The 9,620-nt window shown below is 39.0% G+C and overlaps 1 protein-coding gene across 1 annotated transcript in view; it reads left to right on the plus strand.

Annotated features, from left to right (window-relative positions):
* Positions 1-9,347, plus strand: part of LOC133647991 (aryl hydrocarbon receptor-like) — a 36,019-nt gene extending 26,672 nt beyond the window's left edge. The window contains exons 8-11 of the mRNA XM_062043762.1: positions 939-1,080; positions 1,152-1,444; positions 1,541-2,529; positions 8,561-9,347. Of these exons, the coding sequence (XP_061899746.1) occupies positions 939-1,080; positions 1,152-1,444; positions 1,541-2,529; positions 8,561-8,695 (1,559 nt within the window). The 3' untranslated portion in view covers positions 8,696-9,347. The remainder of the gene's footprint in view (positions 1-938; positions 1,081-1,151; positions 1,445-1,540; positions 2,530-8,560) is intronic.
* The last annotated feature ends 273 nt before the right edge of the window (positions 9,348-9,620 follow it).

Below are 9,620 nucleotides of genomic sequence, written 5' to 3' on the forward strand. Positions count from 1 at the left end.
GATATAGTATCCGAGGTGGTTTAAAATACAAATCTGTGATCTACAATAGAAAAAGGAGAGAGTACATAGTTCTGTGAGTTCCGGTTGCTAAGTTGCTAAATTAGCCTTAGTGTCGTTAGCAACAGCATTGTTAAGCCTTACCAGGCTGAGAATTTTTAACCGTGTAGTTACATGTCCATGGTTTAATAGTATTTTTGCTCTTCTGTCTATCCTTCCAGTCAGGGGTTTATTTATTTTGTTTCTATCTTCATTTGAGAACGATGCTAGCACGTTAGCTCAGTAGCTAAGTGTGTCACCGATGTATTGTCTTGGAGATAAAAGTCACTTTAAATGTCCATTTCGCGTGCTCGACTCTCATTTTCAAGAGGATATAGTATCCGAGGTGGTTTAAAATACAAATCTGTGATCTACAATAGAAAAAGGAGAGAGTGTGGAATCCAATGAGCCAGCTTGTACCTAAGTTACGGTCAGAGCGAAAAAAGATACGTCCATCACTGCCTCTCGAGTCCTTCACTGTAACGTTCCTCATCTACGAATCTTTCATCCTCGCCCAAATTAATGGGGTAATCGTCACTTTCTCGGTCCGAATCTCTCTCGCTCCATTGTAAACAACGGGGAATTGTGAGGAATACTAGCTCCTGTGACGTCACGCTACTTCCGGTACAGGCAAGGCTTTTTTTTATCAGCGAGCAAAAGTTGCGAACTTTATCGTCGATTTTCTCTACTAAATCCTTTCAGCAAAAATATGGCAATATCGCGAAATGATCAAGTATGACACATAGAATGGATCTGCTATTCCCGTTTAAATTTTAAAAAATCATTTCAGTAGGCCTTTAAAAGGCAACTGCAAAACAACACAAAACATCAACTACACCACAACGACGCACAAGTGAGTGCAAACTGCATTTGCACATCTCTCTTGTCTGATATGATTCCAGTGATAAAGACTGGTGAGAGCGGCCTCACCGTCTTCCGGTTGCTTACCAAGGACAACAGGTGGAAGTGGGTCCAAGCCAACGCCCGGCTTGTCTATAAGAACGGCAAACCAGACTACATTGTCGCTACACAGAGGCCCCTGGTGTAAGTGGATGATAATAGCTTGAAAGGAGTGATACTCGAGTTGTTTAATCTTATTTGTGTCCTTTCTTCAGGGAAGAAGAAGGAGGGGAACATCTGAGGAAGCGCTCCATGCAAATTCCTTTCAACTTTGCTACAGGGGAGGCACTTCTCTACCAGACTAGTTACCCACTCTGTGGCTTTCCAGACCCTGTCCAAGGCAAAGGCAACGAGTCTAAAACGGGGAAAACGGACAAGAAGTGCTCAGAGGATCTACACCCAAAGTCTTTGCTGGAAGTGATGATGAGCCAAGATGAGTCTGTTTACTGCCAGTCAGATGTAGAGTATCACAAGTCCTACCATGGCAATGCTTTCAGTGAACAGCAAGGTGAGACTGCGAGATGCGGTGGCAGCTGGCAGATGCTTGCTAATAGAGAGACAGGGAAGTGCAACGGCAAAACGTCCAAATGTGATCCACTCTTAGCAACTCTAGACTCTCTATCTCTGGATGGAGATGAGACCTGCTCCAACAACGAACTCTTCACTGCTTTGGAGAACCTGGGCCTGAATGCTGAAGAATTGGAACTTTTGCTGTTGGATGAAGAAATGATCCAGGTAGAAGTGGATCCTGGCCATGTTTCATCGCTCTGTGACCTGACCAATAATGAAATTATTTCCTACTTTCATGACTCAATGGAGGTGGAGAATGGAGAAGAATGCAGCAATATAGCCAAATGTGACCCCTCAACCCTTCCACCAGACTCCTCCCAAAGTGCCACCCATGAGGTGAAGGCAGACTTTGCGCCAGCAACCTCTGCTACTACGTCTTTCAGTGGGCAGAACGCCACAGCACCTTCCCAGCAAATACAGCCCATCAGTGAAGGTGGGCTTCAATTTCCCTCGAGAAGTGTAGATGCCAGCATCCTCTCTGAGATTCCAGACAACCACTGGATGCTTTATCCTGAAAAAACTCATCATCATCATCATCATAACAACCACGTCAACCATTCTCTTGTCAGGAGATCCCAGGTAAATATGGAGCACAAAGTCGTCTCACCTTTGGAGTCAAGTCAGCAGTTGAAGCTGAAGCAGCAGCCACTTCAACAGGGAACCGACCAGTTTTTGTCACCTGGCATGCAGACCGAGGAAAGAACCTCCAGGCCTGATAAACACACTTTCCTTCTGCCTGATGCGCTTGTTGACCCTGCAGATTGCAACATCTCCAGCGTATTACATGCAAGCAGATCCGCTCTGATCGGCACAAACTACCAGAGTTTGGTGGACTCTGTGCAACCACACACACTGCAGGGCCAGGACTTACACAAGCAACACAGTTCTGCTTTGCTTCTGGGTTTGTCCCAGGGTCCCCCACAGAGCCCCGCGATGAATCTGGAGCAGTTGGTGGCGCTGGCACAGCCTTCAGTCGAGGCCTATGGTGTGTTCAGCACCAACACACAGGCTACTCGCAGCCAGGTAAGACACAAAGTAATGTTTTTTACATGACCAAGACCAGCAAACAGTTAGAATACTCAAGGACCAGTACATTCATGTTAAATGAAATTAAAAGTTACAATACAGGCTTTAACTTTGTAGATTATTAGAAATAATTCTGGTTATTTCTGTTCGGCATGTGTCATTAATAGGACTCGGAATAAATGAAAAACATATATAAAAATTGTAGATAATAAAAGTACTCTTGGTGTGACGAGGCACAGCTACACTAGCTGTGTTGCAGGGGCATATTGTAATATTGTACAAAGTGCAAACATATTAATGCCTCTTGGCCTAATCCACTAAATGTTATAATTAGAGATGTCCAATAATATCGGTCTGCTGATATTATCGGCCGATAAATGCGTTAAAATGTAATATCGGAAATTATCGGTATCGGTTTTTTTATTATCAGTATTGGTTTTTTATTTTTATTTATTTTTTTATTAAATCCACATAAAAAACACAAGATACACTTACAATTAGTGCACCAACCCAAAAAACCTCCCTCCCCCATTTACACTCATTCACACAAAAGGGTTGTTTCTTTCTGTTATTAATATTCTGGTAGGTTTGATTGATTGATTGATTGAGACTTTTATTAGTAGGTTGCACAGTGAAGTACATATTCCGTACAATTGACCACTAAATGGTAACACCCGAATAATTTTTTCAACTTGTTTAAGTCGGGGTCCACTTAAATTGATTCATGATACAGATATATACTATCATATATACTACATTATATATCAATATATATCAATACAGTCTGCAAGGGATACAGTCCGTAAGCACACATGATTGTGCGTGCTGCTGGTCCACTAATAATACTAACCTTTAACAGTTAATTTTACAAATTTTCATTAATTACTAGTTTCTATGTAACTGTTTTTATATTGTTTTACTTTCTTTTTTATTCAAGAAAATGTTTTTAATTTATTTATCTTATTTTATTTGATTCATTTTTTTTTTAAAAAGTACCTTATCTTCACCATACCTGGTTGTCCAAATTAGGCATAATAATGTGTTAATTCCACGACTGTATATATCGGTTGATATCGGTATCGGTTGATATCGGTATCGGTAATTAAAGAGTTGGACAATATCGGCATATTGGATATCGGCAAAAAGCCATTATCGGACATCCCTAGTTATAATGATGTAAAATGAAAATGGAATGCCTTTTATTGTTACTATACACATGTACAATGAAATATGAGCGGCTCCTTTTACAGTGCAAATATGCTTATAGAGTATTTACAGCTAGATAAAGTATAAAAATGAATGAATACTGAAATACAAAATGTATTAGGAATAAAAGAAAATGTGCAAAAGTTGTATGTACAGTGTGGGTTATTGCACTTTGATAAGACATAGGATGTACATTTGACTAATCGTATTCAGGGGGTCGGAGGGTTAACAAATGCTTCTATTGAGATAAAAGCTGATCGGAAATTAATTTCTGTTGATATATTGTGAATATACACTAATATGTGCAGTAGTTTTAAGTATCTAACAAGCTAATACAGTGTTTCCCATAAACTGCCAAGATACCTGTGGTGGTGGGGGCGTGGCTATGGGCGTGGTCGCCATGACATCATCGAGTAATTTGCATAATTTACTACAATGATTTGATTTTCTCTAAAAAGGCTAAAAAAATGTATACTTACTAATTAATAATAACAGTTTTGTTTTAAACGTCCATCCATCCATCCATTTTACAATATAATTTCAACACTTTATGTACATATTTATATACAGATTTGAACAATAAGTTATTCACTGAAATATATTTATTAATTGTGGTTCTTACAAAAAATATATCTTATAAAATATAAAAGCTAAAATGTCTCAAAGCTCTGCCCCTTTTATTAGTGCATACTAAATAATTTTACTTTAGCCTACTACTACAACCATATTTTATTTACCAGCAACATAAAGTGAAACAGAGGCAGAGGTGTCCTGCCACAGTCAGTAACAAATAAACAGAAAACAGTAGTGGTGGTAGATAGACACAGAGCTTCATCAAACATCTGATCCACTGAACAAAGAGCTCCAAAAATCTTGAACTTTAGACTGCCATCAGTTTTACTCCCTACACTTAACCATGTGTTTCCTACTGCCTGCAGACTTTGCACCCTTTGTTATATACACATGTTGTGTTTCTAATATAAATACATGTATTAAAGTCAAATACAAATAAGGCAACAAGAGAAGTATCCTACACTTCTCTTTTGTAAAGTAAATCTGAACAGCCAATATGGGCATCTACATCAACTATATGATTTGCCTGAGAAGCTGGAGAGGACAAAAAACAAAAAAAAAATTTTTTTTTTTTTTTTTTTAAATTTTTTATTTTATTTGTGGCGGACGTAATTCTTTCGTGGCGGGCTGCCACAAATAAATGAATGCGTGGGAAACCCTGTAATAGCAGGCTTGTGTCAGTCCAACTCTTTGCCTCCTCTACTCTCCAAATGACTTACGCTGCCATTGCCAGCTTGGTTTAAGATGGTTTGGTCTGGATTTCACACCCTTAATTAAAAGGCTTTCATGAGGCCGTAGGTTCTTATCAGCAAAAGCATTCAATCTCCAATGCTCTAACTCGGTGCTAAACTCTTTTGCTGTCAGGGATTTTTTTTTTTTTCCAAAGTCAGCCCACAGAAGCCTCAGGCATGCACCTCAGTGTAAACTGTGATGATGTGACCAGACACGCTGTGTAAATAAGACAAGTCCTGTTCATCTTTGTGTGTAGTTTGTGCACATGCATGTACATGTATGTCTTTGCATTAGTTCAAATCTCATCCATCATTTTTTTATTTATTTTTTATTCCAAAATAATCCACAAAGTCAGACTTAAGGCATGTCATATAATTGTGTTCTCCCGTCATTTAATGCCTGTGTCAGGTTCAAACACTGATGACATCTTTTAAACAAGACAAGAGGCAAAGAATTAAACAGAGACAGAATTCAATTTTGTCTCAATTGAGGAGGACCCTCCCTGACCACATGGCCATCTTTGTTTCCAAAGGACAAAAGTCGCAAAAAGTTCACAGAAAAGGTCGTAAACAATTCACAGGAAAGGTCAGTTCAAAAAGAGTTTGTAAAATAGTTCAAAAAGAGTTCCATAAAATACCGTATTTTCCGCACCATAAGCCGCCCCGTGTTATAAACCGCACCTTCAATGAATGGCATATTTCAAAACTTTGTTTACCTATTAGCCGCCCCGTGTTATTAGCCGCAACTACGCTGCGCTAAAGGGAATGTCAACAAAACAGTCAGATAGGTCAGTCAAACTTTAATAATATATCACAAACCAGCGTTCTAACAACTCTGTTCACTCCCAAAATGTAATGTGCAAATGTGCAATCACAAAAATAATAACCCTCAAAATAGTGCAGAGCAATAGCAACATCAATAACTCAACGTTGCTCGAACGTTAATGTCACACGACACACAAAATAAACATTTAAAGCTCACTTTCTGAAGTTATTACTCATCCACAAATCCCTCGAATTCTTCTTCTTCGGTGTGCTTCACTTGTTTTTTGACACCATCTGTGATGTGGACGCGCATGCAGTCATAGATCAACAGGGACGGCGCTGCGTGAAAAAAGTCACCCGGTCTCTTCGCGTAAACGTCAATCAACCACTCGCTCATCTTTTCTTCATCCATCCATCCCTTCGAGTTAGCTTTTATGATGACGCCGGCTGGAAAGTTCTCTTTTGGCAAGGTCTTCCTTTTGAATATCACCATGGGTGGAAGTTTCTGGCCGTTAGCATGGCAAGCTAGAACCACAGTGAAGGACGACTTCTCATTCCCTGTGGTGCGAATATTCACCGTACGTGTTCCCGTTGTATCCACAGTGCGGTTCACAGGAATATCAAAAGTCAGTGGAACCTTGTACGCGTGTCTCTTAGTAGGAGCCATTTTGTGGTCTTTACAGAAACACAGAAATGAAATGAAAGGTAATATCCGCGCGCTTCCTCTTCTATGGGGGCGGTTGCTTACCGTAGAAGAAGAAGCGCTTCCTCTTCTACGGGGAAAAAAGATGGCGGCTGTTTACCGTAGTTGCGAGACCTAAACTTTATGAAAATAAATATTAATATTAATCCATATGTATAGGGATGATACTCGAAACCGGTTTTCCCGGTTGTTTGATAAGAAAAGAACCGAGTCCTCGGACTCGAATCCCTTTTTGAGAACCGGTACCCGTTATCGAGACCACTATAGTAAAGGAAAAGAGTTGATTCTTTATTCGAATCCTGTCCCGACCAGAAATGTTTCGTGGGACATCACAAGAAATGACGTCACGTAGCTCAGTCATTAGGCGCAGATAGCGAAAGCAGGAAAACAATGGACGGGAAAAAGCGCTCCAAGGTGTAATAAAGTTCAAAACAAAAGCTATAATCCATCGAATAACTTTACTGAGAGATTTGAGCAGGGTAAAACACATGACCAACACTTTTACGACCAACCGGAAACATAGCAACCAGGCTAGCAACGCACCTCCTTTACGGCAGCTGTCGCAACGTTCTAAAAGCAACCGCAGCACATACATATATATACAACATATCTCCCTTTTTTAACTTTTGTTTTTCTTTCCTTGTAAACAAAACAAAATCACACTGTAGATGTGTTGTCTGTCTAATTATAAATAATGCAGACGAGGCGTGTTGGCTGAGTTCTTGACGTTTACTTTCACAGCGTGGCAACATGCAACACTTTTCGGGGCGACCGCGCATGCTCGTAACTCCCGTTGCATGATGGGTAGTGTAGTTGTTATATTCTCTCGCTCATAACATTTTTCCCCCTATAAAGAAATAATGTTAACTCAATAAAGTGTATTTCTTTTTTTAGCTTTAACTTTTCATTTTTTAGCATTGTAACCACATTTGCAAACAACTTTTCTCTTTATAGAATTTTCTTTCAATAAAGAAATAAAGTGCAAAAATGTCAAAGCATCATAACAAACAGTTATGTTCCAATAGCAGCAGAAGTGCACTTTTTGGAGAGCTGTATTATTTTCAGTTTTGTGCCCAAGGGGCTGATTTTATTTAACACTATATTATTATTTATACACCTATAGTGATCACAGAGACAGGTTGTTTTTGTGTTACTGTATATATTTGTTTCTCTGAAAAATCCCACTTAATATACTTTGGGTAACAACAGTCAATATTTATTTATTTTATTTTATTTTATTTTTTTAGGTGGGTAACAGTCAATATTTATTTATTTATTAGATTTTATTTTTTTCTTATATAATAAAAGTGAGCTTTTGTTAAACCAAATATTGTGTGTTTTTTTCCATATACAACAACCTATCTGGACTCGATAAGAGAATCGATAAGGAATCGGTTCGATAAGAGGATTCGATAATAGGCTCGAACTCGATAATTCCTTATCAAACATCATCCCTACATATATAAGACGCACCGGGTTATTAGCCGCACTGTCAGCTTTTGAGAAAATTTGTGGTTTTTAGGTGCGGCTTATGGTGCGGAAAATACGGTAGTTCAAAAAGAGTTTGTAAAATACTTCAAAAAGAGGTCGTCTGGAAATTGGGCAGATCCTGTCATCTCTCCGCTCTGAAGTCCTTGGGCCAGAACAACATCCTTCTGTTGATTACCATACATGAAAGAACACAGAAACCCCTTCATGTGGCTTTCCCCCTGACACGGTGGAGTTTGACGAGCCTTCTTCTTGGTAGGTTTCAAAGACAGCTTTTGTCTTCTTGCTAGGAACTCATTTCAACACAAAGTTTTTTTGTGATAACTTACAAACAATTATTCTAACAGCCTGCATGTAAGTGTGGCACAAAACAAAAAAAATGACAGTTATATATTTTAAGTTAATTGATCTAGATAAGAACCCCATTTATTTGTCCCCACAAAATCCTACTACGAATCTTCTGAGATCTGACACGTTTTGAAAAATGTAACTGCTGAAGTACGACGAAAAATACAGTCGCTGCTATCTGTTCTAATTGTGCCCACTTGGTTATGTTTTTCAGATAGAGAATGGCTGCCTGCTCAGCGTTGCCAACGCCACATACATTAGCACCTGTCTCATGTCTAACGGTAACAGAAAGGTGGCCGCAGAGGTCCCAGTCCCATGCCCTGATGGACTCCTGGAGACCCAGAAGTAAGGATGTATCCTCTAACAAGGAAGTATGCCAACTTTTCAAGAAGGGATTACGATTCTTCTGCTTCCACGGAATCTTGGGCTGCGTCTCAATTTGTGCACATCCATTGTGACTTCATCTTCTCAGAAGAAAAATACTCTTTACGGAATCAGCATCAAGTATTGTTACTTGGTCTAGCACTTTTACAAACACACGAGTCACTACACAAAACACTGACTAAACTCTCAGTCTAAAAAAGATCACAACACACAAAAGGTAAGTAAAAACACACAATAACTACTGTTATGCTCGCGAAGCCACTTGCCTTCGTGGCGGCCACATTGGTGGGGGCAACGTTCTCATTGAAGGCAATGCATGTATAATGAATCATTTTCTTATTTATGAATGGTGGTTCCCAGTTTCCTTCCTTTGATCGGATGGCATAAGTCTGCCACCACATGCAGCATAGTATATACCAGGGGTCACCAACGCGGTTCCCGCGGGCACCAGGTAGCCCGTAAGGACCAGATGAGTAGCCCGCTGGCCTGTTCTAAAAATAGCTCAAATAGCAGCACTTACCAGTGAGCTGCCTCTATTTTTTAAATTGTATTTATTTACTAGCAAGCTGGTCTCGCTTTGCCCGACATTTTTAATTCTAAGAGAGACAAAACTCAAATAGAATTTGAAAATCCAAGAAAATATTTTAAAGACTTGGTCTTAACTTGTTTAAATAAATTCATTCATTTTTTTTTACTTTGCTTCTTATAACTTTCAGAAAGAAAATTTTAGAGAAAAAATACAACCTTAAAATGATTTTAGGATTTTTAAGCGCATATACCTTTTTACCTTTTAAATTCCTTCCTCTTCTTTCCTGACAATTTAAATCAATGTTCAAGTAAAAAAAAAATTTTTATTGTAAAGAATAATAAATACATTTTAATTTAATTCT

The sequence above is a fragment of the Entelurus aequoreus genome, linkage group LG01 (genome assembly GCF_033978785.1).
Source record: "Entelurus aequoreus isolate RoL-2023_Sb linkage group LG01, RoL_Eaeq_v1.1, whole genome shotgun sequence".
In the NCBI taxonomy this organism is placed as follows: domain Eukaryota; kingdom Metazoa; phylum Chordata; class Actinopteri; order Syngnathiformes; family Syngnathidae; genus Entelurus; species Entelurus aequoreus.